This window comes from Apaloderma vittatum, unplaced genomic scaffold (assembly GCF_000703405.1).
Source record: "Apaloderma vittatum isolate BGI_N311 unplaced genomic scaffold, ASM70340v1 scaffold1455, whole genome shotgun sequence".
Taxonomy (NCBI): domain Eukaryota; kingdom Metazoa; phylum Chordata; class Aves; order Trogoniformes; family Trogonidae; genus Apaloderma; species Apaloderma vittatum.
The window spans coordinates 1-27,799 of NW_009716267.1; the positions used below are offsets into that span (position 1 = coordinate 1).

At 40.8% G+C, this 27,799-nt stretch overlaps 1 protein-coding gene across 1 annotated transcript in view; it reads left to right on the top strand.

Annotated features, from left to right (window-relative positions):
* Window positions 1–2,950: 2,950 nt before the first annotated feature.
* Window positions 2,951–27,799, top strand: part of TDRD7 (tudor domain containing 7) — a 29,583-nt gene continuing 4,734 nt past the window's right edge. Inside the window, exons 1-11 of the mRNA XM_009869441.1 lie at window positions 2,951–2,982; window positions 3,312–3,397; window positions 4,450–4,667; window positions 17,732–18,312; window positions 22,043–22,229; window positions 23,783–23,894; window positions 24,726–24,928; window positions 25,072–25,206; window positions 26,824–26,907; window positions 27,073–27,207; window positions 27,529–27,639. Of these exons, the coding sequence (XP_009867743.1) occupies window positions 2,951–2,982; window positions 3,312–3,397; window positions 4,450–4,667; window positions 17,732–18,312; window positions 22,043–22,229; window positions 23,783–23,894; window positions 24,726–24,928; window positions 25,072–25,206; window positions 26,824–26,907; window positions 27,073–27,207; window positions 27,529–27,639 (1,884 nt within the window). The remainder of the gene's footprint in view (window positions 2,983–3,311; window positions 3,398–4,449; window positions 4,668–17,731; window positions 18,313–22,042; window positions 22,230–23,782; window positions 23,895–24,725; window positions 24,929–25,071; window positions 25,207–26,823; window positions 26,908–27,072; window positions 27,208–27,528; window positions 27,640–27,799) is intronic.

Below are 27,799 nucleotides of genomic sequence, written 5' to 3' on the forward strand. Positions count from 1 at the left end.
ATGTGCAGTTTCTCTGCGTTTGTTTCCCGACACCCATCCTGCCTTCTTGGCTCTCCATGTATCTAAGTCATAGCAAAGCACATCCATGCTCCTAGGGTTGCATTTAAGGGTATTTGATTTCACTTTATTTGTTGAGCATGTGTCCTGCTATGGCAGATCTGTGTTAATTGCCTTGGCAGGATATCCCCCCAGTGACTGGCCTTGTCTGGATGCTGACTGGTCTTGGTGCTCCAAGTAGCATCTTGTAGTGAAGCCCCACAGTGAAGATGAGAATGGCAGTTCCATAGTGACTATCAAAATCTGTCTATCACCTCTCTAGCACTCTTGTGATGTTTTGCTGTTAGATTTTCATGGCCACAGCTTCTGGGACTTCCTACTCTATAGTCTTGGGTGGAAGTGGAACAGGCCTTGTCACACCCAGATGACAAGGAGGAGATACTGAAGGTGGCTGCAGTTGTGCCAGGTTGTTTCCTGCTGGCCCCCCGGCCTTCTTGCAGACACTCTTGCAGGGTCTCAGAGGCGTTCTTTATAGCAGCAATCACTCAGTAAGTTCATAGCATGAATTTGTTGTGGAACTACAAACCCACAGAAGGTGGGAGAGACCTTGCTGGTAAGGCTAACTGCAGAGATCCTTGAAGCTGGAAAGCAACGGCATGGATGAGAACTGGTTGAGATGCTTGGTCACCTCTTGCTTGGACTAGCAGGCAGCATCTGCTGCTGGCTGCCACCTGGCCCTGCTGCAGAGGTGGCACTATTCAAGGGCCAGAGAGCAGGGCTGGATGGCATGGGCCTTACCGAGGTAAGGCGACAGGCAGGGAAGACCGTGCCTTCCGTTCATTGTGAGGCAGTTGTCTGTGGAAGTGAAACATAACTTGCTGCTCAGCTGCAGCTGTGCATTGGGGCTTGGCAAGACAGCATGGCTGGTCAGGCATTTGTGAAGGGCTGGGCTACTGATGTGTTCTTTTATTGCTGGTGTGTCTAGGAGGCCTAATGACAGGAGTAATTTCTAGAAGCTGAGGAATGTGAGGCCCAGTGGGCAGCTGAATTGTCCATACCTGCATGCTGAGAAGTGTGTTGGCCCTGCCAGCGCCTGGCTGTGTTCCATTCTGTCTTTGGAGAGATAAGACCACCATGGTTAGTGTCAGCAAGCAGTGCATCACAGGATCCTTGTCTGATTTCAGGGCTCGAAACTGATGATAACTGGGCTCAAAGCTGGTGGTAGCATCACTTTGTTCCATGGGAAGCAATTGAACTACAGCAGAAAGCACAGGGAGATACCACATGAAGTCTCTTAATACTGAGAGGATCACAAATCCAGTTGGCTTTCACTTGCAACATAAGGAAATCATCAGTCCTCCATTCCAGGTTCCTTTCCAAAGTGTTCTAGAGGCATGACTCAAGAGGGGAACATCTGCCTTCCTCAGGGAAACCTTGCTGCACTTCCTACTGGCTTACCTGGTGCTCATGTCGTCTGTGTCACCTGATGTGTGGCTTAAGATGATAGAAATGGTGTGTGGCACTAAGAACTAGAACACAGCTATGGATTCATACTAGGAGGCAGCAGTAGCAGGACAGTCTTCGTTACCCATATGATTATCTCATAGGTTTGTTTTGCTTGCTGCGTAGTGATGGTGGTAGTCTCTTTTGAGTCTGCTTCCTGTAAGGGACTTTTTTTCCTTTGATATCTCCAACTTGGAGTTGTCCATACTGGTAAATAAATGCATGGAGAGGTGGCATCCTGGGTTTCTTGTAGGGTCTGCATGGCCTGTCACAGCACACTTTTCTTTCTAAGAAGAGAATGTGGTGCTGCTTTGTGTGAGGATCTGACCAAAAGGTAGAGGACTTTTGTAGGATGCAGACAGAGTGTTGAAAGAGTCTTTTCAGAAATCCAACAATTGTGAGGGCTGAAAGTGTGTTTGGGTTTTGTGTCGGTGACTTGACCTTTGAATCTTGTCCCACGTGTGTTTCACAAATGTCCTTGTGGTTGGTCTGGTGCTAACTTCTGGACATACTTCTCCTCCTTTGGAAAATGCTATGCTGGGCAGTCACTGCCCTCCTTTGCTAGTGCTGTAGGACATAGCCAGAGAAGAAGCATTATTTTTGGTACAACTACCACTGAATAGCTGATGGAAAAGGAATAGTTTGATCTTAGAAGGACAGCAAAAAAGCAAGGGAGACAAGTTAATGTTAAATCTTGTATTACATGGAAGAGATGTGAATGGGGAAGCCTCTTTCTGATTTATGCATCTGCTTTGATTAGGCACATAGGGCTATCTTAATACTGTACTAGTCTTGACTAGCCTCAGCATCATACTTGACTCCATCCTACCTTCTGGTTGCTCAGGTGAAGCTGGGAATCTTCCTTTGGTGCTTCTGTGGCTGATGAAGTTTGTGATCTCCTCCAGATTTGTCCTTGAACTCCAGCCATAGCCAGTCTCCTTACTGGCCCGTTCGGAGGATACCATCTGCAGAGCCTGCTCAGTGCACATGTCGGGGGTTCACAGCAACATGCCTTGCTTCTGCGGAGAACTGTACTAGTGCATTTGCCACCTGGACTTCTCCACCAAAGTTCTTCCTTGGATATTTGTCTTTGAGGGGTGCGGTCCTGGTCTTTGAACTCTTTCTCCAACTGTTGTTCCCTTTCACTTGCAGTGTGTGCTATTATTTCACTGCTGATTGTTTCCAAAACAAGTCTAGTGAGCTACACACTGTTGTGACCTCTTCACTGTCAGGAGCTCCTTGTGCTGCCTGTGCTCCCAGTATAAGCTGCTGCTCTCTTGATGGACCTCAGAAGAATGCCTGCAAGCATTCACGTGTCCTTTCTGTTGGAGGGCACTGCAGAGATTAATCTGTTACACAATATAGCAACGTCATCCACAAAAAGACCTTGAGTTCCTGTGTAGTTTTGTGTGTTGCCCTGAAGCCACACACTTATGTGGTGAACATAATCATGTTCAAAAGCAAGACTGAAACACCATCCAGGTAAAAGACGAAATAGTGAGGGTGAGTGAATCAAATGTATTATTAGGTCTAGATGTTTTCCTTTTGCTAATGTCTTTTTGCTGTCCATTTTGGTCCTGACAATAATCAGAATAATAATAAGAAAAGAGCTAGAAGCTACTTATTGTTCTGTCTTGTTACTGCTGATTAGGTTGTCTTCCAGGCCAGGACATTTTAAGCATTGATCTTGTGTAGGGGGCTTGCTAGAAGTATGTGAAATACATCTTATTTTTTCTATAGGTCTTATAAACAAATGGATTGCTATTCAGAGCTGGGAAAAAGATTTAAAGCGTTTTTCTTTTCAATTTTAGGTCTGAGAAGAGACTAACTGTCCCACCACGGTTTCAAAAGGAATTGCAAGTTCACCTGTCCAGAAGCTCTTCTGTGGATTCAAATGGTATGTTTTCCCCCTAAGAAAAGTTTTGTTGGCTACTCAGATTGGGTGTTATCCTAAGAAAATTACATTTTAGTACTTGTTTTGAATGAAAGTAGGTTTGGGTGAGAAACCAAGTTGAGTTCACCATCTCACTCTGATTTCATGGTGCTGGAAAAATGTGTGTGTTTCCTTGTCTGCATTCTAGGAAAATTCTTGTGTATTAAGTGTCAAAGCCAATCATAAAACTAGTGTGAGTAGCTTCAAAACAGGAGGAGTATGCTTAATTTCACTGCCAGGGTAGGGATATGGAATAGGAGAGTGAAATCCTAGCTTTCATGAGTTGTGCATTTGATGGGCATGTCAATTGATGGTGGTTTTCTTTGTGACCTGTCAGACTCATTTGTGAAGCTTCAGGTCTGGTAGCAAATATACTCCTCTAAAGGAAGGGAGAGGACTAGAGGTGAGGGAGCAGGCAAGCTAGTGATGTGAACCTCCCGCTGAGATAATGGCTGCCTTGATCCTACACACAATGCATGAAATTGTCCAGAGTAGCTGAACAGTTGCAGTCTCTTTCTCTGCTCTGCTGGAGGGCTTCCTTGGATGCAGTAGCACAGAAAAGCTGACTTTTCCTCAGGATGTATCTTAGAATAAAACACAAATCATTGGTCTGTTTGGTATATCTGTCTGAATTCAGAACATCATCCTATCTTTGTTGCTGTGTTTGTGCTTGTAAAAAATTATCTTGGGTCATTGCCTCCGTGTAGCTTCTCATCAACAGCGTGGCTGGGCATTCTGTAACGTCTTCCACGATCTATTGAGAAGAAACACCTAACAAGGCCTCATGAAAATACCGACAGTGGTTGAAAATTCAGCTTCTGGCCAATTACTGAATGACTGAGACTTTCATGACTTTTTTCAATAGAAGCAGGGATGCTGGGGAGGAGAGATGCATTTTGGATTTAGTGCTATACTGGCAAATCTCCTGTTTAGTTTTTGATTAGGTAGGTAATCATCAGTCTTTCTCTCTGCAGATAAGGATATGTTTACTTCAAGGATGTATTTTTACTTAACAGATAACTTGAATACATCTGTTGCGGAGACACATACTGCTGCCCCTGGCCCTTCTGCTGCTACCATCAATGAAGTTCAAAGTCGCATTAAGGAGATTCTAAGCAAGTGCAGCAGTGGCGTCTGGTTGTCAAAGATGCCACAGTTATACCGGGAAATGTACTGGGAGGAGCTCAGCACAACAGTGCTTCATCAGCTTGAGAACTGGCCTCATGTGTGCACTGTGAGTATTAAATGTCATTTTTGTGGAAGATGCCAGTACCCTACTGATTTCAGAGTGTTCATTTGCCAAACATTATGTTATGTAGTCCTGTGTTTCCTTTCATAGTCCTGTGTTTCTCTAGCAGTAAAGAAGAAAACCCCAAACACCACTTTCCCTCCAAATTGTGAGACTGCCTTCAAAACAACATCTGAAAAGTCGTTGTTTTCTGGAGTAGCATTGTTCTGAAGAAAGGTCAGCCTCCGCGTCCTCCTGGAGCAAGTGCTTCAGGTTGCTTAGTTGCCACGTTTAACTGACTCCCAACACTGACAACCCAAACAGCAGCCAATGACATTTGCTGCCCATGCTATGTGGGAGTTTGGGTTTTTTTGCCCCCCTTGCATTTTATGCTTTTCCTTGCTGGTGGATTTATCTCCTTCTAAATCTGTAGGCTACAGCAAATCCTGTGTGAACAGTCTTAGGTCTCTCTGTAGTTACTATCTTTCTATAGACTTTTTCACAAGTGTTTGTCACATCTGAAGTCAAAGTTACAGAATTTTGCAGTGTGAATTAGACTTACAAAATAATTATAAATGAAAGGGAAATGTGATGATGTTGAGGGAAGATGTTAGAGCTCAAAGCCTTCCAGCCCTGTACTCCCCCTGGCCCCGACCCAATACCTGCTATATCTCTTGATCACCAGCGACATCTTTGTTCTTTGCATTAGGAGCTGGTATCAGACCGAGCCTCCGCTGGCAGGTCTGCCATGCGAGTTGCCGTCACCACTGGGTTAAGGATCTTCCATTGCTGTGCATTTATCTCTTCTTCTGCACTCACAGTTCATTTAGGCTATAATGCAGCTTGAGACCAAGGCTTTGTTTAGCTTTACTTTAACAGACTGGTCATATGAACTCTTTAGTTTTAATTTAACAGACCAGTCATGACACCAATTATGAACACTTTTAGCTTTATCAGTATCTGTCAAACTGTGGCACCGGAAGGGTACTGATATAATGATAATATGTCCTCCTGAAGTGACTTTGTGTACATGCTACTAAGTATTTTCTCCTATAATAGCTTTAAATTAAAGGGGAAAAAAGTTTCGCTGAGATTAATTGCTCTTCAGGAGTAACACCGTTTACCTGAGTGCGTGGTATGCTAACACATATATCTGCACTGGTGACATCTTACTGCAGACACCAGTAACACATACAGACAGCAGCAATTCTGTTGATTGGTGATTGGTTCCTGTGTTATCCATAGAGCAAGCTCGTATGTTTTGAGTTACCTAATTCATGCAGCAAATTTTAGTCTTTTTCATAGCTAATATTCCAGACAGAATGTTACTGTTCTTCCAGCCTCTTCAGCCTGTGTTCTTTGTCCATTTGCTTGTTATCTATTGGGTCTGTCTTCTTTCTAGCAAGCAAGCAAAGTCATTTTAGCATAAATAAGCAGTCATTAAATATGTGGAAACATTGTGATAGAACAGGCACAGTATAATGGCAGTCAGAACTGTTTTTGGCAGAATCAGTCATATTGCAGAGAACTGTTAATGAGCATGCAAAAGCTATCTCAGTTTACTAACTTAATGTAAATCATAGTGATAGCTCTGGCATGGAGGAGTTTGAACTGGGACCCAGGTGTTCTCATATAAAAGCTAGCCTGTATCTCTCAAATACAAGCAGTGTTTATTCCTGGTTCAAACAAATTGTCTGCAGGTGTACAACTCTGTAGATCCTTTGAAATGCCAGAGGGCAGGTTGTTCTCTTCAGTATTAGTAAAGATGCTTCCATGACTACTTTCTGAATTGCTTCTGCCTTTTTGGGTACTTACCTTCGAAGTGTCTGCCAGCCTCAGAAGAAGAGAAAAAAAGCCTGGCGTTTCTCTCAGTACCTTCTTAAAGAGACAGCACATACTCTTAATGAATGCATACTGATCAGCAATCTTCATCACCATAGCTTAATTACAAACCAGCAGGCAATAAACTTTGTAATATGTTTTCAACCATCTCTGAGCTCATAATGTGAGGCCTCTGCTGTAGGCAGTGTCACTTCTGAATAATTCCTAAACTTTTCCCTGAAAAGAAAAGAAATATTTTTCATCCTGGGAACTTAAAATTTCCATGTTTAGGCTACAACAACTAGTAATGGAAACTTTTCCTGTCTAGTGAGCTGAAGTCTCCAAAAATTGCTGTAAGTTGCAGATTGATGAACTTGTTTTCAGCCTTAATTGTTCAGGCAAGAGGACCTGCTACAAAGGATTCAGGCTGACCTTGTTCTCCACCGATCTGTTACCTCCCTTCTTTAGTTTAGCTTGCTTGAGCGTCTTGCTTGCAGCAACACGTTTTGCACAGCTAAATGCAGAAGTACAAAGTAATTATGTAGTGGCTAGCACTCAGAGATTATATCCAAGCTTTAATGAGCAATTGGACTGTGAATAAATATGCTCACCACCCTTATATAATACCCAGAAAGCCTTTGCTGTCCAGACAGGCTTCAGTCAGAAGAAGAGTCTGCTTCAACAGCTTTGTTGGTCAGATCTGCAGTGTTGCTGAATTACCTGCTTCTGTGCCTAGCAGCGCTAGAGCTTGGAGAAAAATAAGTGATGACTAGTGGTCACGCTCTAAAGTTCATTTTTTTTCTGTCAGAATATTGTACCTTTCTGTTAGATGCATGACAAAGTACTGCATCATTGAGTGATTAGAGAACCCATTTTGGTCATTCTACTTCCCTTTCATTTCTTATCTTTCTACACATTTTTCTCGCAAGTCTCTCTCACAACTTAGCAATTTTTTTAGAATTGTGAGCCAAAGTTATGTTGGTTTGCTGTGTTTGGGCTCAGCCTTGAAACCTTGGGATGCAGGCAGCTGAGCCCCTGAGGGAGAGAGAACATTACAGCAGAGGTGTGAGTGTGAAAGGAGTGCAGACTTGTGAACAAAACTTTTTATTATTTGTCACAAATAACCCCAAAATAATAATAAATTTACTTTTGGTACTGGCAACATGTTTGTTGCTTCCCTTTTCAGTCTTACTATAAACCTCCTTATTGAGTATTATGTATGTTTAAAAGACTTTTTCTTTGCATATGCTGAGCTCTGCTTTGCTTCTTAAGCTCTGTAAGTGATTCAGGAGATTGCAATTCAGATGTGTCAGTTCAAGAAAAGACCAAATTCCTACATCTTTTCTCAAAACATTTACTTGAATTTCCGGAATTCTTTTAGCTTTTAGAGAATTAGACAGTCCTAGGATATTTGGGAATGTCCTTGAATGGATGTATTGGTAGTTAAAAGATTGGTAATGTATCAAGGCTTAAATGGTTGACCTTCAGAAAAGTGAGAAGTCATGGTAGGGTTCCACAGCAGGGACACTTTGGACACATGCTGTTGTCATCATTTGAGCCCACCCAGCTGGCAACAAAGAACCATGCAGCTGCTTCTTCATTCCTACCACCCTTGTTTTGGGGATGGGGACTAGAAAATATAACAAAAGGCTTAAGAATCAGGACTAACAACAGGGAGGGCTCACTCACAACTTGTGGTCACGAACCAAAACCAGTCAGCTTGGGGAGAAACACAGTAATTTAATTTAAACAACAAAACCACCACCAATTTACCAATCAAATCAGAGTAGGATAATAAGAAAATACAACCAGATGTTAAAAACACCTTCCCCCCACCTCTTAAAAACATCCCCCCACTTCTCCCTAGGCTCAGCTCTGCTCTGTTTTCTACCTCCTCCTTCAGGGTGGCATAGAGGGGTTAGGAATGAGGCTTTATGGTCAGTCTGTCATGCATTGTCTCTGCTACTCCTTGCTGCTCAGGGAGAGGACTCCTCACAGTCTTCCCTTACTCCATCATGGTGACCCCCCTCATGGCAGACAATCCGCTGTGAACTTCTCCAACGTGAGTCCTTCTTACAGAATTGCAGCACTTCCCAGACTGCTCAACCATGAGTCTCTCCCATGGGATGCAGTCCTCACAGTGATGGGCTGCTCCAGCACAGGCTTCTGTCAGAGTCACAGCATGTTTCAGGCACAGTCCTCTGCACCAGCATGGGGTCCTCTGTGGGCTGCAGGTGGGATTCTGCTCCATCATTAATCTCCTTGGGTTGCAGGGGGTCAGCCTGTCACATCACTATGGAGTGTGAAGGAATCTGCCCCAGCACACCTCTCCCCCTCCTTCTTCACTGACCTTGGTGTCTGCATGGTTGCTTCTTTCACATTCCTGTCCTCTCTATACAAAGAACTCCTCAAACAAAAGAACTCACCCAACAGGTTGTTCACCTCTTAAATATGTTTACTGAAGAGGCACTGATTGCTCTGGTCTTGGCCAGAGGTGAGATGGACTTGTAACTGTGGGAGTCTCCTGAAGCTTTGCACAGGAGACCCTCCTGTAGCAACCCCCTACAAAGAGGAGGGGCAATATCAAAAGAAGTATCTTTTGAGCAATCTTAGACTTTTTGGTACAACATTGTCAGTATCCTCATGGAAGGAACAGGATAATAGTCCAAAAGTTGTACTAAGCTATTCAGTTGTTGGATGACATCACAGAATATTAGAGGTTGGAAAGAACCTCTAGAGATCATCTAGTCCAGCCACCCTGCCACAGCCCTTAGGGCAGCCTCACAGGAACACATCCGGTGGGTTTTGAAAGTCTCCAGAGAAGGAGACTCCAGCTGGGCTGTTGGCCATGTCACCCTTTTGGTGGAACACCTCTTAATTCTATTGAGGTGATGTTTCCCCATTGGCTCCTACCACCTCAGGAGCCCCTGGTTCATCTCTGCAAGACTTTAACTGTGCTGCCATGTCCCCAGCCTGCCTCAGAGTAACTGGTTGAAGGCCTTTAGTGGCACCTCATCCCTCTAACCCTGGTGTGCAATCCCACACCTTGTCACAGACAGGCCTGATATTGTTATCCCCCTCTCCCTTCGTAACTAGTTTAAAGCCCTTTTGATCAGCCCTGAAATCTCTTGGGCAAAGACCCTCTCCCCTCTTTGGGAAAGGTGCCTCCTATTTGAAGCTAGCAAGCCTGGTGCTGTGTAGGCCATCCTGTTGTCAAAGAATCCGAAGTTGTGGTGGTGACACCAGCCACAAAGACACATATTAATAGACTGGATTCACCTGAATCTCCCAGTGTCACTGCCCATGACTGGAAGGAGAGATGAAAATATAACATGTGCCCCAGACTCCCTCACTGACTGTTCCAGGGCCCTGAACTCTTTTAATGGCTCTTGCAGTTTCATCTCCCCCTACATGGAAAACCACTAACAGGTAATAGTCTGAGGACCTTACCAAACTAGGAAGTTTCCACGTGACGTCTTTAGCTCATGCTCTAGGGAGACGGCATACTTCCCTTTGCTGTCCCTCAGTATTGGACGTCTGTGACTTGGGCCCCAGGGAGGCAGCAGACTTCCCTGAAAAGATAATTTATTCTCTATTCTTAGGAGTAGAAAATGAAATAGGAAACACTGTACCTCTGGGGAAACGTGTTGTGTAAGCTTGTGTCAAAATCAGATGTGCTTCTCCCATCTCCACGCAGAAAATAACAATAACTTACTGAGAGGTCAAACAGAGTGAAAGGATGATTCAGCTGGGTGATGTGTAAAGATAGGAAATAGATTCTATGCAAACAACAATTAATTTAGATAATCCAGGTGAGGAAATATGGATGCATGGGCTATAAAATAAGAGACGTGGAGAAAGTACGTGGGAATTGACCATCATCTTGAGTTCAAGAGCAGCTGAATACATTCACTGATGAATGGATAATCTCTGGCCTTAGTCATTATAAACTGCTTCATTACAAAGATGCTATCACTAATGGATGATGCCTGAACTATGGAGTATCCAAAATGGGAGGAAGAGGTATCACTAAGTTTGCCCTATTCCATATGCTTTTTCTTAGGTGCCTGCTGTTGTCAAAGAGGATGACAGGCTAGGAACGTCTTTGTTCTGATACGATACAACTCTTCAGATGTGCTCGTTCAGACTGCCTGTATGTAATTGTTCACAGCTGACCCTTTCCAGCCAGTTGTGGTGCTGGCTTCTTTCCAGCAGTGGTCTTTTCTCATGCTAGTACATCAACCTTAGAAGATGACAAAATAAGTCAGTCCTCTGTAAGGTCAAGCTGTCTTCTAGTGAAGCTGTCCTCTACCATCTTGCTAAATCAGTTTTTGCAGTTAGAAAAGAAGCAGCAGCAAATAGTAGGCAGCCACCTTTTAACTGGCAGAAAGAAGGGATACATGCTTCTAGACTTGCTTCTAGAGTTTTCTTGCAGTAATGGTTGCTTTAGTCTTTCTAACTGGTTTCTTAAGGAGCAGGTAGAAAAATAATAATGCTATTCTGATGCTGGAAGTTCCAGTTGCGCTGGAAGAGGTGTACTTGCTTTTCAACAGTTCTAGAACAAAGGTGTTCTTCATAAAAATATCCTACTGACTCTGGCTGCCTATCAGTTTAACCATTAATTTGTTGTCATCAGAGGCCAATTTCATCTCCAGTAATCTACCAACCCTCAGCTAGTTGTCTTACTGGTTTTTAATAAGCTAAAGAATATATAATACCGGAGCATAAACAAGAGCCTTTCTGCATCCCAGTGCCAGGCAGTGACGGTAACATCAGGTGTTATCACTGCCAGGAGCACACACTGTCTGCAAAAACATGCTGCCAACTTCAGAAAGTGCAGCCTCTTAGAAGGGGCTAAACTGGAAAGTAAAAATCACTAAACAGGACTGGGTTTTTAGCTAAACCCAGGACAGGTAGGTATCTCAGTACTAGATACAAAGCCAATAATCATTTAGAATGGAGTTCAGTGAACAGAAGATATGTTCTGTCTAAAATTTAACTAGATGTGTTATGTATATAGTATAGCACAGAGCAAAATACATTTGGTATCAACCTTGCTGAGAAGGTAGTGTCATAATATATGTGGAGGTAAGCCAGTTGAGGGTGCAGGATCTAGAATACCTTTGCTGTCCAAACAAAGCACTAGAACAAGCTGTAACTTCAGGTTCCTGAAGATCAGTCTTACTGATGAGGAGCTGGACAGCATCATGACCCACCAGATGAAATCAGACTCCATTTGACAGCATTTTTCCTTGTTCTGCTTCTCACACCCTTGCAACAACGTGTATGTTAAATCACGCACTTCTCTGACCCAGTAGGAAGACTTCATTATGAGGTGAAAATTAATGTACCCCAAAAGAACCATTGACAAAGATATCTGTTGATCCTTAATGTTGAAATAAGGTTGTCAGGAGTAAGCATAGCTCTCAACAGTGCAAAGTTGTTAGCTTGTCTCTGCTGGCTTACTGCATCAGAGTTTCACTTATAACTGTGTGTTTTCACAAGTCAGAGTCCCAAAAGCACCAGGAACTGTGCATAATTATTATCTTTGCTGTGGTGTAATATATCTTCACTGCAAGATAATGAAGTTGGAAGGCAAGGAGGGTGGGCAGAAGGGGGCATCCTAAAGACACTCTTGAACTTTGCAGAGCTTACCACCCCAGCCCTGAGCACTAGCTGAACCTGAGCAAAGGGTATCTTGGCAATAAGGATCCTCTAGTCAAATAACGAAATAAATGCCCCATATGACTTGTGTTTTAACATTTCAGGTAAGTACAGAAGTCATGACTACCAGAAACAGAAAAATTTCAGCCATTGTAACATCTGAAAATTTTCACTTCAGTTGAAGGGCTAGAAGTATCTTCTGTATTTGCTATAAAGAGTCCACCAAAATTTATTGTTGTTATTGCCAGTCTGATTATCATAACTAATCTTTTAGAATCATAGAATGCTTTAGTTTGGAAGGGACCTTTAAAGGTCATCTAGTGTAACCATCCTGCATCTTTAGTTAGGTCAGGTTGCTCAGAGCCCCGTCAAGCCTGACCTTGAATGCCTCTAGGGATGGGACCTCCACCACCTCTCTGGGCAACCTGTTCAAATGTCTCACCACCCTCAAAAAAATTTCTTCCTTATATTGATTCTATATCTACCCACTTTAAAACCATTGCCCTTTGTCCTGTCACAGCAGGCCTTGCGTAAAAGATTGTCCCCATCTTTCTATTAATCCCTCTTTCAGTACTGAAAGGCTGCAATAAGGTGTCCCAGAGCCTTTGCTCCTCCAAGCTGAACAAACGAAACACTGTGAACCTTTCTTTGTAGAAGTGTTCCATCCCTCTGATCATCTCTGTGACCCTCATTTGGACCCACTCCAAGAGATTTGTGTCTTTCCTGTGGTGTTGGATGCAGAACTGCAGGTGAGGTCTCACCAGAGCAGAGGGGCAGAATCACCTCTCAGTCTGCTGGCCATGCTTCACTTGATGCAGCTCAGGATGCTACTGGCCTTCTGAGCTGGAAGTGTGTGTTGGTGGCTAATATCCAGCTTTTCATCCACCAGCACCCCTAAGTCCTTCTCTGCAGGGCTGCTCACAGTCTCTTCACCCACCCCAGCCTGTACTGATAGCAGGGATTACCCCAACCCAGATGTGGGACCTTGCATTTGATGTCATTGAACCTCATGAGGTTCACATGGGCCCACTTCTCCAGCTTGTCCAGATTCCTCTGGATGTCCCTCAGATATGTCAGCTACACCACTCAGCTCAATGGTGTGGTTTTTGAGTCCCCTTAATGAAGCTGCCATACTTGTTAGGGTTAGTGACTGAAAAGGCTATTAAATCAAAAACCTTTCAAAATTATTTTGCCTTCTCTAGCATTTTAAGAGGCCTGCGATTTTTTTAAATTAGTTTATACATCCTGACAACTGAAGTTGATTTGAAATTCAGAAGAACTGAACCAGTTCTTCTAACTTTGCATGAGCATATCACAGAATCGGTGAGATTGGAAGGGATGTCTTAAAATTATGTAATGCAACCCTCCTGCTCAAGCAGGGTCACCGTGAGCAGTTTGCCCAGGACTGTATCTGGTCCTGTTTTAATAAGAGATACTCTATAGCCTTTCTGGGCAACCCATTCCAGTCCTATTCCTGTCCTATTCCAAATTCCCACTTGGCATGCGGTTTGACTGAAGACAGGCGCTTTAATATGTCCTTTTGACATGGAGAGTAAGAAGTTAGGTATCATAGCTTCACGTGAAACACAATTTATTGCATATTGGACTAGACACTATAAAAGCTGGAGTGGATCACAAGGATAAGCTATAACGGGATGACGTAAGGGGCTTCTACAGCCTTGTAAGGAAAAGCTCTTTAGTGTTTCTGATGTCGCCATGTGCAGTGGAGATCTTCGGCCTTTCAGGAACATTGCACAAGTCGGTTTTGTTGTTTGGTTTTTTCCCCCCAGAGTTTGCATGCATACTGAATAGCTTGGTAGCTTAAATTTTGTCACGTTCAGAGGCAACTACTTAGAAGAACAAGGGGGAGTGGAACATTAATGTTGAAGCAGCATCTCACCATTGCCTTTGGAGAGCCTACGGTAGAATTACTGGCAAAAACGGGAACCTGAAGTTGTAGGGGTTGCCTCTGGCAGAGAAAAGATGCTGTCAGCCATTTGTACAGCTGCGAAGTACTGCTGGTCAAGGCCAGGAATACCTTCCTCACTTCTTTAAGCACCAGCTTGCTGGGAGTTGAACTTCATGTACTGCTGAGGAAAGTCAAGTTGGTGAGAACTGTCATCACACCAAAGCATTTACCTAAGTTGCATGTCAACAACAGGTGTCTGTTCTGAAACGCAGCTCACAAGTGAAACTGTTTGCTTATAATTAAAAGTTTTCTGTAGTGTTGTACATTCTTGAAGGTGCTTGACCATAGCACTGTCTGGAGAACTCTGCTGCACCTTGAACATTAACTTGTATGCAAGAAATAGTAGCCTAATGATGTCCATGTGAGCTTCTTATACTGAAGTAACTGAAACAACTTACTGAAATAGAATTTTTTTTCTGTCTCTAAATGGTTTGCTCAGTCAGCATCTACAGTCTTTTCAAAACAGAGCTTCAATGCCTAGAAAACCTTAGAGCTATTATTGGAGTTAAGAGGCTTAAAGGTCTCTAAGGATCTTCTCTCTTTAGTCTGCTGCCAGTCTTTAGTGTGTAAGGTTTAACAGTGCCATCAGCTAAAATTTATTCTGTGTTGCAGTGCTAGTTAAAAAGAGCTAAGATGAAGGGTGCATAAAGTTAGACCTCTGCAACCAGCTTCTTTCAGGATGAACTGCCATACATTGCAACACAGCCTTCTCAATCAGATTGCTGTCCTGATATGCCAAGTATTTTCTGGAGTTAAAAGTTTCCTTGGCTGGTCATTTAAACAAATTCCTCAATCCAGTGCACAGACATTTGGGACACCTTTTCCAATTCATCTGTATCTAGGATGTCATCACCTGCCAAGGTAGTGTGCCCTGATTTTTTTCTCTGGGCCAATTGATACATTTTATTCTCTTGACTGTATTTCAAAGCCCTTGCAAGGCTTTGGTAAGTTTTTGTCTATTTTGTTAACCAAGCTCATTTTTTCACCTGTATTTCAAGAGACACAGTAACTTTCCTGATACCAGAGGGCACAGGTGTAGGTTCTTCTGTCATTAATGATGGAAATCATCTTTGGTCCTTCTAGGTTGCATGGCCAGGCATTGTTTTGTCATCTTTTATATTAAGCGGATTAACAGAGATGCTTAATAACTTTGTGAATGCACCACTGTATATGATTTGGTTATATTTTATGCTGTAGTAGATACGTGTTCTTTAGTAAGCAGATATCTACAGGACACTACCTGTCTCCTCTTCTTAAATAAAAGGGAGTGTTTCCTTGGTTTAGTGAGCCTACTTGGAAAGACTCGAGCCTTAAAACTTCAGAATCATTCACATGAATTCAGGGAGCAGAGGGTTGCTGGATAGGTTTGTTTGCCTTTTCATGTCTTCTTGTTGCAGAAAATATTACTACTTTGGTTTCTACTGAAAAAGAAGGATTCAGACATGCCACCATGAGTGCACAACATTTTTCGTATAAGGTTAATATTTTTTACATCTATGAAAACTATTTCCTTTCTTTCCATTTTAGATAAACATGCATGCTAGTGTTCATGAAAGTTGGCAAGCCTTGTACCCAAGAACAGTTTGTTAGCCTGCTTTTGCACCAGTCTAGACAATCTAATGCACAGCAGGTACATGGAAACGCACTTGTGTAGTAACCCTTAAGTGTTTTTGATGACACTCTTAACTCAGATCATCAGGTGGCAACTTGGACTGAATGTGAAGAGGTGCGCATAGGAGAAAATATGTGGTTCTTGGCACAGTAATGGCTGAGTTTTCTTCTTCTTTTTCAGTATATTGTGACTAAATATTCTTATCCTGTTAATATTATCTTGGTAATGAATGGTATTTATTCTTGTTTTGTAGTATATTACTTAAAATCTTATTCATTATGCTTCTGTTGTATGTTGCTAAAACAGAGCAGAAAAGAATGACTTCAGCAAGGTTTATAAAGTTCTGATGGGTATGGGCATCAATATCGTAAAGGCAAATGTCACCTCTGAGTATTAGCAAGTAACTGAAGTGTTCAATGTTTGTTCATTAATCTGCCTCTGAAAAAAGTTCATTGATCTTTGGTGTGATGTGCACCCAGGAGACTGATGAGGATTGTTTGCTCTGAGGAAGGAACACCAAGGTGGAGATTATATAAACCTTAATAACTTTCCTGTCAAATGATTCGAGTTGGAAGGAACCTGAAGGATCTTCTAGTTCAAACCCCTCTGCCATGGCAGGGACATCTGCCACTAGATCAGGTTGCTCAATGCTCCATCCAGCCTGGCCTTGAACACTTCCAGGAATGGAGCAGGAGTTCTTCTTGCTTTGAGACTGAGAGTTTTTTGTTATGTGAATTTGACATAGATATTCCTGCTAAGCTATGGTTAGATTGATCTAGGATGAAACTGCTTAGCTTTAGTAAGTGAAATTTTTCTGTGAGCTTGTTTCTACAGTTCTGAAATTGCGCTTTCAAGGTTGTGACTTCAGAATATGTGAGATCCTTGTAACTGAACTTAGCAAAGAGTGGAGATGTATCACTGGATGTTTTGGTTAGAAGGGACCTTAAAGATCATCTAGTTCCAAGCATTTTTGAACTTTATGAGGTTTGCGCAGGCCCACCTCTCCAGCTTGTCCAGGTCCCTCCACTCCACAGAGCTTGGGGTCATTGGCAGACTTGCTGAGGATGCACTGGATCCCACTGTCTGTCATCAACAAAGATATTAAACAACACTGGTCCCAATACCGACCTCTGAGAAACACCACTTTTCACTGGTCTCCCATTGAACATCAAGCTGTTGACTACAACAGTTTCTTATCCATCAAGTGGCCTGTCTGTCAAATCCCTGTCTCTCCGATATAGAGACAATCATGTCTCGTGAGACATGTCCGATCCTTCGCACAAGTCCACGTAGGTGACCTCAGTGGCTCTTCCCTTATCCACTGATACTGTAACCCTATCATAGAAAGCCACCAAATTTGTGAGGCACAGTTTGCCCTTAGTGAAGCCATGTTGGCCGTTGCCAGTCATCTCCTTATTTTCCATGTCCTAGCATAGTTTCCAGGGGACATACGGACGGGAAAAACATCTAAGTCTGGAAGAAGGCTGTAGATGTAGTTCAAAATGGCCTAACTAAATTGTTTTGTTAATTTTAGAACTTTTTTTTATCTACACGGCAGCAGATAGCCTTTTCAACACTGCCTGACACGTGTCCTCTTGCTTCTAAAGTATACAAACAATCCCCTTTCCCTCAGTAAACTGAGAAACTTTTGATATGCTTACCCGCGTGGAAGTTCAGTGGGGTTAATGTGCAAAAGACCAGTGTTTTGGAGTGTGTCATCATATCCTGGTCCTTCTAGAAGAAAAGAGAAACTATACTTCTTTGGAAGGAAGTCTGTATGAAGTGCGTATATTAAATATTTGCCATGTACTGGTGTAGTCATACATATTTCAAAATGGAGGAGGAAACATTGCAAGAAACCCTGTAGTAACTGCCTCGGGCTTAGTTCCCTGTGGATGTCCACTTGAAAGTCTGTATAAAATGCATATTACAAAAATTTATTTGACATAATTATTTAGACTTTGAGATACAACTGATCATTTACTCTGCTTTTTGTTTTCCAAGGTGGAAAAAGTTCATAGGGGTGATCAGATGGATGGGCTGCTTTATCCTGCTGGGAAAATACCACCAGTGGCAAAAAGTGATTCAGAGCAAGAAAAGGCATCTCAGAACGTTACTTCTTCAAAAGCAGACTCTTTGTTAAAACCAACTACGGGGACGACACCTGCACCACTTAGTAGTGACTTCAAGCAGAAAGTTGTTAACATCTTGCTTAAGTATTCCAGTGGTCTTTGGGCAAATGCACTTCCCAAATTGTACCAAGACACTTACCAAGTAAAATTTCCAGAAGATATTCTAAATAATCTGGAGTTGCTCTCAGGTGTATGTGTAGTGGACTATGTATCTGAAGTCCCAAGGAAGGCCATCCTCTATGCTAAACCGCAAAGACGCGTTGATGAAAGTCTGAATGTCGCTGAGAAAGTCCAGAAGCCTGATGATGTGAAGGCTGCAGCTGAAAAACAGTTTGAAGAATCCAAGGACCAGTATCCAGAGAACATAACTGTTCCTCCTCTAATCATTCCTTCAGAAGGATCTGTGTCTGTCATGGTGTTAGAACTGAAAAACACTAATGAGGTCCTGATTAGGCAAGTTTCTACTTCAGAATCTTTTTTTTTTTTGGCTCTATTTTATAGTGTGCAGATTTGCCATAACAAAACAGATGAACAGGAGGTTGCAGGACTTTGTTATTGACTTATTTTGATAATGAAACTGAAGAATATTTTTGTTTGTTTTTAAACTAGCCCTAATATAACACACAGTAGTATTCAGATACTACTGCAATACTTAGTAACATATTTTTTAGTTCTGTAACTGGCTTAGTACTAACTAGGTGTGACTTGACTGTGTCCAGTTTACACTGAAGTTTTCACTTTTGTTACAAATGAGCTTCCATCCAACAGGAAACTATTGGTGCTTCTGAGTTTGGTTGCTGATCGCAACTGAGAGGACAGTGTAAGAAGTGGACTGTAGTGGCAGTCTTACATGTTATTGTACTGTTCCAGGAAATACCATGATACACTTTCTATACTTCATTGTTAGGATAAAACTCATAAACCATATCAATTCTTTAGAACTTAACAGAACAGCCAATCAACCCAAACACTTTTTAAGAAGGATATTTCATTTTGAAAATTACTTCAAATTGAGCCTAATCCTAGAAAGTTTTATATGTCACTCTAAAGGATGAACTGAGCAACTGTGTGGTAATATACTGTATTAACAGCTCTCTGGTTTTGCCCCCTAGTTTCTGCAGATTCAGCTTTTATTAGAGAGTTCCAGGCAATTTAGAGGTGCTGATTAGCATCAAAATAAGTATGTGTGCAGTTTCGTTAGAGATTCCTTTACTATGAAATTAATACCCTGTTCCTTGCTGCTGGTTGGCAATATTCAACACACTAGCCTTAAGGCTAAAACTTAGATACCTTTTTTCTCTCTAGCTATCAGTAATGTATTGGAATACTCAACCTTGAACTTTCTTATATATTAATCTGCTGTTTTGGTTCCATGGAGTTATGGAACCTTAGTGGCTGACAGTCTCTGTAGTGAAGATCCCTGTACTTGGGCGTTATGAGACAAATTCTCATTTGAGAATGTTGTCATCTTTGTTTTAGCTGCTAGCAACTGGTCTTGCTAGCAGACCATGATTTTCAGGCAAGAGTCTTCATCTGTCATTAACATTTGTAATGTCTCTGGCTGGACAAGTCAATAGTTTTAGCAGAGAAGATACAGCTGAAATTTGTGAGTGAGACTAAGCTTAGAAAAAGAAATCACAGAACTACATCAAAAAAAGAGAAGCTTTATATTTTAGGTTGTTCCTGTGAAAGCTCTTTTTGAATGTAGTCTAAGACATGAGAGATGATGAGGGTGAATAGTGCTAGGAAAGACAGCCAATTTAAAACGTTATCATCTGTACACAGAGATATGGAAACAGTTAGGCATGCATATTGCATGTTTTGTTGGGAAGAGCAGGAACAAATTAGCTTCCAGTTTCATTTCAGTTTGCTGTGCAGGTGGGGCTTAACTCTGCAAAACTTTTTACTTCTCACTGTACACCTTTTAATTCTGACAGCACTGATAACTTGCTGTATATGTAGAGTGACATATATTAGCTTTCTAGTCTGTTATTTTAAATATACTCCCACTAATTATTTGGGGGAATGCTTTAGGTCCCATGGATTAAACTTCCTGTGACACTGCTGAGCTCAGGGTGGTTACGTTAAAGTTTCTCTAAAGGAGTAGTTCCCAAATTTGGACTGGAGTTCTTGGACAATATTAAAGGTTCTGAGTTGTCGGCTACTTGTAGGTGCATTGCGGTGATTAGTGGTTTCTTGGCTGTATGTGCAGAAATGACTATGTAGGGTTTTCAGTGCACTTCCTGGGCAAGGTCGTTTATCTTCAAGATGAAGCTTGGCCTGAAGGGAATAAATTTTTACCACTACAAGAAAATGTTCATGTAGATGTATAGGAAGGAAATAATACATGGAGTCACCTTTCCAGTGCAAGTACTAGCAGACGCTTTCTCCTGATCTGCATGGGAGCTGTGTAGCAGCTATTGGTTCATGTTGATTTTTGCAGGTCAGTAAAAGTAAGGTTCCTTTTTCTGTCTTGGGAATGGATAATACTGTCTTGGTATGTGACTGAGTGTTGTTTGGCTGAAACTTTTCAACTGCAGTACTGATTAAGACACAGACCAAGGGTTTGGTGCTATTTCAATTTTGAAACAGTATAATTCTGTAAGAATTCTGATATAGTTGGAAGGAAGATGAGGTAACAGAAGTATTTGCTGCTCATCTGCAACAGTGTGACAGAAGGCAGGTGTGCGCTACAGCTCAGATTTTATTTTTTTCCTCCTTTGAATAGAGGAAATATTTTTTTATTTTTGAATATTTTTCAAATAGATAATTGTTTTTTAATAGACAAAATTCTATAGCTTGTTTTAATATGGAATCATACCCCTCTTTACCTTTCACAATGGAGCAGCAAGCTTTACTTGACGCATGAATCAGTTCTAGTTGAGACTAAGAATGGTGATGAATACACTCGTGCAGCATTCAGCCACCTACAAATAGATTAGCCTCTAAGAGAGTTTTTTGAGGTTGCCTTCCGAGATGCTTTTCCAAAGAATCTGAAAAATAATTTTTCGATTGTCTTTTAGCAGCCAAAAATTTCTTCATGATGATGCTCATCTGTTAACCAGAAAGCATTGAGTGAGGCAGGAAATTCTGAAAGATTCTTCAACTTTCTGTTAAGATAATCTTACTCTCTTTTAAGTATCTTTGTGAAACAAATGTTAAGAAATAACGTGTAAGTAGCATCTGTTGCCCCACTCTGTGTTACGAAGCGGATGAGTGCTTACATAGAAACAGAAGGGCTGTCATTCTGAAGAGCAGTGTGTAGCTGGATGGTGAGGTAGCAGGATGTGTTTAGGAAAAGGAAAGTTCTCTTGAATGTTATTAGATTTAACTTAATCTTTACAACAAAGTTGGCATAGTACGTCATAGGGCAGTATCTGCACTAATACTGGGCATACAGCAGATCTCCAGAATAAATACAGATTTTTGTAAGGTGATGATCTAAACTGTGTGATAGAAATGAGCAGTGTTAAGCGCTCTGTGAACAAGTTACAAGATTAGCTGCTAATGCGGATTTGGGAATAAGTTTTCTTCTGGTCTACTCATATCTGACTTGTTTCTGAAACATTCGGATCTTCCCATTTGGAGTTTTCTGTAAGCTTATATGCTTTGCTGAAGAAGATACATGCACCACAAACTGCTTCAATATGAAACATTAAACCAATAGCCTAATACCAGGATTGTTCTGAAGGCTGAGAGTAAACAGTACGTGGTTTGACAGCTAATTTATAAAGTTATTAGATGCCTTGTTTTTTATCAGCCTTTAGGAGAAACCGATTAAGCTGATGTTTGTTAATGACAAAGCAAGTTCAGAGATGACATACTAGTTTCCTTTTATATTTGATCTCAGAAGCTACTCTGCTCTTTTGGTCATGTTGCTCTACATGGTTATAATAACCAATTACAAGCTCCTACTAAAAATCTAGTTGAGCATGTTAGATTATACACTGCTGGAACACATTTAGCTGTCAATAAAATTACTAAATTTTGTGTCAGTGACTTTTCTATAGCCCTGTTAATGGGCAAATAGTTTGGATACTGATGTGCCTAGAAAATGTATATGTTCATAATTTACTTATATTCATATAAGCATATATATATTCTTAGGTTTTTTTCAGCTTTTTGAAGTTGCATCCTAACTGTTGTGTTTTTTTGGGGTGTTTTTATTTGTAAAACACTGTAGGTATGTGGGCAAAGATTATTCTTCTGCCCAGGAACAAATGGAAGATGACATGAAAGCGTACTACACTCAAAACAGTGCAGTGTCATTAGCTCAGTCTCTGAGCGTTGGGCAACTTGTTGCAGTACACGCTGAAGAAGATGCCTGGTTGCGTGCTCGTATAATTTCTCTAGAAGACAACAGAATAAAGGCAAGCAACTACTACTTTGGGCAGGTGGAGAAAGGCTTGAAACAGTCCTGTTCTTCAGTTACACAGTCAATTCCTAAATATGCTTTACTAGCATTCACTCTTTCCTTGACCTGAAGTACTAATGTTTTAAGTTATGTGAGAAGTTAAGGCTTTTTTTAAGTTACGTGATTGCCAAAATAAAGTACTCTTTTGTTTTTATTTCCATAAATAGTTTGAGCTTTTGATTTGGGGCCCTGTAGCACTTTTGTACTGAAAACGTACCTTTGACAGTCTTACAAGGAATGGGCGTAGTTTTGAGTGGGAGAGAGCAAGAGAAAGAGAAGAACAAAATTCACTTGCTTTTAGGTGTTGTCTGAAGTCGTTCTGAAGTATCTAGTACACGCACTAAACAGCAAGGCAATGAGAAGGATGTATTTGTGTACCCTTCCAGACAGATCTGGTATTCTGAGAGTTATACGTAGTGCACATTTTACTTAAACCCCTTTGAGATTATTTAACTCCTCTGTTAGACTTTTCCTGGGCCAAGCAGACTCTTCTTGCTATCTGCAATGAAACTATGACATATGGTAGAAATGTAAAAAAATTTAAGAGCTTCTCAATGACTTTTTGCCTAGTCAAACATTACTGATGCTTTTTTATTTTTTGTTACTTCCCCCAGTTAGGTAACTTTTTACCCAGATCTGCTTAACGTATTTCTAAAGTTGGACTGTTTTATAAGTATCTAAACAGTACATGTGTTAGAATTGAGATTTTTCTGGAAATTAGTGATATCCTTCTGCTGGAGCCTGGAGGGGGCTGTCAGAACTTGGATTCTATGAAAGATGCTGAGTTTAGAGAAGTGGCAAGGACATTGGTAGCAAGCTTGTCTCTAATTTTTCTCTACCACAAGCTATCAGCCGAAAGAAGGCTACTGCTTTATTGCAGCACTTGCTGATCATCATCTGACACAGTGTTTAGCCTCACTTTTTGATGTTAGGTGTACAGACATTTTGTATGATAGACTTTAGAAAAAAGTTGTAAAAAGTCCTGTCAAAGGTTTTTTGTCTTGCTTTAGCTCCAATTATTTGCTACCAGTCAGCAGTTTCCCTACTGGTTTCCTGCATTGACTGTAGTATTTCTATTAAAGTTACTGTGAGCATAAATCAACATCTCTTAATGCTGTAAAAAAAGCCAGATCATAGAGTGTCTCTTAAGTGGTATTTGACTTTCAAAATTTTACAGATAAAAAATGCTGCTTAATTACCTTTCGTCATGTGGTTTGAAGTAATATGTGCTTGGACTTTCCAGCACTGTTCCTATTAAGAGCTGGGATTATATGGAACAGTCGGGGAGAGTGGTTTTAAAGAGATCTTGAGAAGGCTTTCCCTGAAAACTCTGAATATTCAAACAGTGAAATAAACATGACATTAATGGCATTATATAGTATTAAATTAGTGAAAAGTGAATTGGCTGTGGCTGCACAAAGAATATGGTAACTGAATATTTTTCTCCAGACTCAAGAAAACATAATTATATTTATGATCTTACACTTTTATTCGCTTTTCCATTATCAGGTATGCTATGTTGATCACGGCTTCAGTGAGTTTGTTGAAAGCAACAGTGTATACAGACTACAGAAACAGTTCTATTTGCTTCCATTTCAAGCTGCAAAATGTAAACTGGCAGGTAAGAGAACACCAGTGTTGACTGTACAGCTTGGTGTTGCATGATTTATGGACTGAAGTGTCTCATTCTGGGAATTTTGATCCTTGTTTGTAGTAACTCTGTTTGTGTTAGATTTTTTCCAAGACAGCTAGTCTAAGCAGACGCAGGTAGGCATGGAAAGAAGGAAAAAGCAAGAAGGAAGGATGTGAAGGAGAGTTTTATAAAGAAACTTTGATATTAGAAAAACCTTGATATCCGGCATCTCTGTAATGGAGCATAGTTGTTTCTGTACATAGCTTGAATGTCTTTGCCACTGTAATACATGTGAGCCTAAAGAACTAAAAGGAGATGCTTGCTATTGTGTGAAGCAGTGTACTAGCACAATTTCTTTTCCCACAAATGAGGCACGTCTGTTGTGGCCAGGTCAGGTAATATTCCTAAATATGATCCTACTTAGTTATTTTTCAGGTATTTCAGTACTTGCATGCTTGCAGGCTTCCTAGACACTGCTGGAAATTGTTTACCTTCCTAAAACTGGTAGGCACTTCTAGCTTCTAAAAAATACTTTATTTCAATATTTAAAATTGCCATGAATGAGCTTTTGTTTATTTAATACTTGCATGTGGTCCATTTTTCTCTACACATTTGCCTCCACTTTTTCTGAAGAGTATACCTTTTCCCTAAGATGGCTTTCTGAGTTAAAAAGGTGGAAATTAAGCAGAATGTGAGTAGGGGTGCAGTACAACTTTACTGCTGCATCCTGATTCTTGGAAAGGTTCCTACTGCAAGCACAGACTGGTTATTTTTCCCTTTGAATTCAATGGTACATAAAAAGTATGGTGTGTCTCACAGGACTGGAAGTCTTCTGTGATGATCCTGCCCTAGTAAAGACTGTGGAATCGCAGACATGCTCCAAGATACTTGCTGTGGAAATACTTGAAAAGAGTGATATTCCTCTTCTTGTTCTCTATGATACTTCTGGAGAAGATGATATCAACATCAATGCTACTTGTCGGAAGGTGTTGTATGACAAGTCCCTTGAACTGCACCTGCAGGTACCATTTTCCTGTTTCCTTCTTAATTTATTAAAAATCTTTTACTGCAAAGGTCTTGAATGGATGAAAAACAGTACTCAGAAATATGCTAAGCTTTTTTTGGGGGGGTTCCCCCTTTCTTGTCAAAATCTTAACCATTGCAGGTAGACTCACTGTATACAAATGTCAGAGTAACCAGTGTTTTCTCTGATGGAAGCCTGTATTGCCAAGTGCCATGTAAAGGCTTGTCCAGACTTTCTGAAATCTTGCAGAAGATAGAAGACTACTTCCATTACAAGGTACGTTTGATGGTGAGAGAAGTGGTGAAGTCGTGTAGCCTTTCTTCGGAGTGTACCAGTCATTTTCATTGCATAAAAGTTCGAGGTAGCCATAGACTATTCAAAAAGGCTATAAATTCTCTTCGTATTTTTTTCTGGGGTGCATTGTGCAGCAGGAGTAGTGTCTTTTCATGCTTTCTTGTTCACAAGCTGTCCCTTTGTTTTCAGTAATTACTTATAACTTCCCTTGAATAGTTACAACAGTAACAGTGTGGCTTGTAATGGGAAGTTTTCAGTGGGGACTGCATCAGATATCTCTGTGGAGATACCGCCAGAGTTTTTTTCTTGAAATTTTACTTACATGAAGGAGGTGAGGTGCATAACCAGCCTGGCCCACAACACCCCATGCAAGGTGACAATAAAAGCAATGTATCCAAGGTCTGTTCTTTTTAGCCTAGCTTCCTTGAGAACTGGTGGCTTTGATCTGATCTGCTGCATATCTTGTCTTTGTACCCGTAGCTTTTGAGTGTTTTAGCAAATTTCAACTGGAACTGGTGTTTTCAAAATCTTAAATTGCTTTAGGCATGTGGCAAAGAAGTCTGATATCCCACCATCCATTTACAGACGTATACAACAACTTTTACTAAAGAGAGTTTATGCAAACGATAAGAAATCTTTAGAGAATCTAATTTGTACAACATTCAGCTGAGCCGTAGAGAATCAAACCATGACAAGCAGATTCTTGAATGTCCTGTTAGAACTGCTACTTGTGAAACTACTTTATCAAAGTGATTTTATATGTAGAAGTTGAGCTTTAGACCTGTTGTAGAATGCACCATTCATAAATGCTTTATATGGAACGTGTCTCAGTTATCAAGATTTAGTTTCAAGCAAGCTATATGCTGAAGGAAAGCATATAGGACCTTGAAAGGTTTAGCACCATAAAAACAAGCAGATGAGTATTTCAAAAATTCAGATTTTTCTGGACAGAGTGTAAGTTCTTGTTGCTCTCAGAGTGGGTCCTTGACATTCAGAATCTTTTAATATCAAACTGTATATGGGGATAAAGGAAACAATCTTGACTTTGCATTTTATCTCCAAGGTTTTTATTTCGCCCGAGAATTTAACAAAACCAAGGTGCTGATGCATCTTAAAATGGACTTTCTTCAATCTTTTTTAGTGTAGCCATTGTCTTGTTATGTTATTTAGGATATCATGAATTGACCTCCATGAGACTTCATATGAGTCAGTATTAAATTTGATTTATTAAATATATCAACAATTTATGTGCTCTAGAACATAAGGTAGGAGCTGTTTCAGTTGTCTGTACAGCTCTAAACTGCTCTTGCTTTTCAGCAAATTAAAGTAGTGGTGAGTGATTTCATAGGCTAGTTTTCCAAATCTGGCTTTTTTCCTTGCCTCTTTATATTCTCTCAGTTTCTCTAAGTTATACAGCTTGGAATTCAAGCTTTATCGATTGGAGTAGCTTAAAACATTGCAGTAAGGAATGCTTCTGAGACTGGAAAGGGACTTTATATGTGAAATAGAGTTTTCACTTCCATGTGTGGCTTTTGAAATAGTTGAGAGCCAGGCAGTAATAGCTCCATGCTTTTTCAACTTCTGTTTTTGTATTTGCAGCAGGCATCTGAGTTTAATATATTACTACCTTTCTGTGGCAAAATCTGCTTGTTTCCTTCGAAAGGAAAATGGGCACGTGTAGAGGTAAGAAGTACTCAAAGAACAGCTACAATTTTCCCACATAAAATCGCTCTTTGTTTTGTTCAGCTAAATCTGAATCCTTAGATTTCATAGAACTTGTTAGTGTGTGTGTGTGTGTGACTGTTATCTTTTTAACCTCAAAATGGTGCTCTTACTTTCGTCTTTCAGATACAAATTATTCACACTAGACGGGCACTTGATGTGCAGTTCATGGATACTGGAACAGTTGCAACTGTAAAGGTGTCAGAGCTCAGAGAAATCCCACCACAATTTCTGAAAGAAGTAATTGCAATACCTCCTCAGGTATAAAGACATGTTAAAGATAACCTACGGCAGTGTTTGTAGTGTGTTACCTCAAGGCTGATGTAACGAAATTTTGTTTTGTTTAATAGCATTCAGCATTGGAGTGTGTTTCGTTGTGTGTCTTTGCCTGAAATAAATCCTAATGTAGTCCTGTGTACCAGCAGGATGTTGTCTGTGTGTAATAGTTTTGGTTTTGTATTTTCTTCTCTCTGTCTTAGATTGTTGCATCTGTCAACATAAATGAAGTTTCTGTGAATAGGAACTTGTGAAATAGTTTCCATATTACTAAAATATACCTTGTACAATTAATTCTGTTCTTAGGCTATAAAATGCTGCCTGGCAGATCTTCCTCCTAACACTGGTATGTGGACTCCAGATGCTGTGCAGTGGCTGAGAGACACTGTAATGAATTGTCCTGAATTTAGCATGAAGGTAAATAGATAAAATGTCTGTGTGACTTAAAATCTGTAGGTGTGTCTGTGAAGTCCATTGAAAGATCAACTCTAGAAGCTTAACCACACATCACATTGATTTTTTTTTTAATAGAAGTTTAAAAGTTTGTAGCCAGCTGTTGGACATAAATTCTGTACAA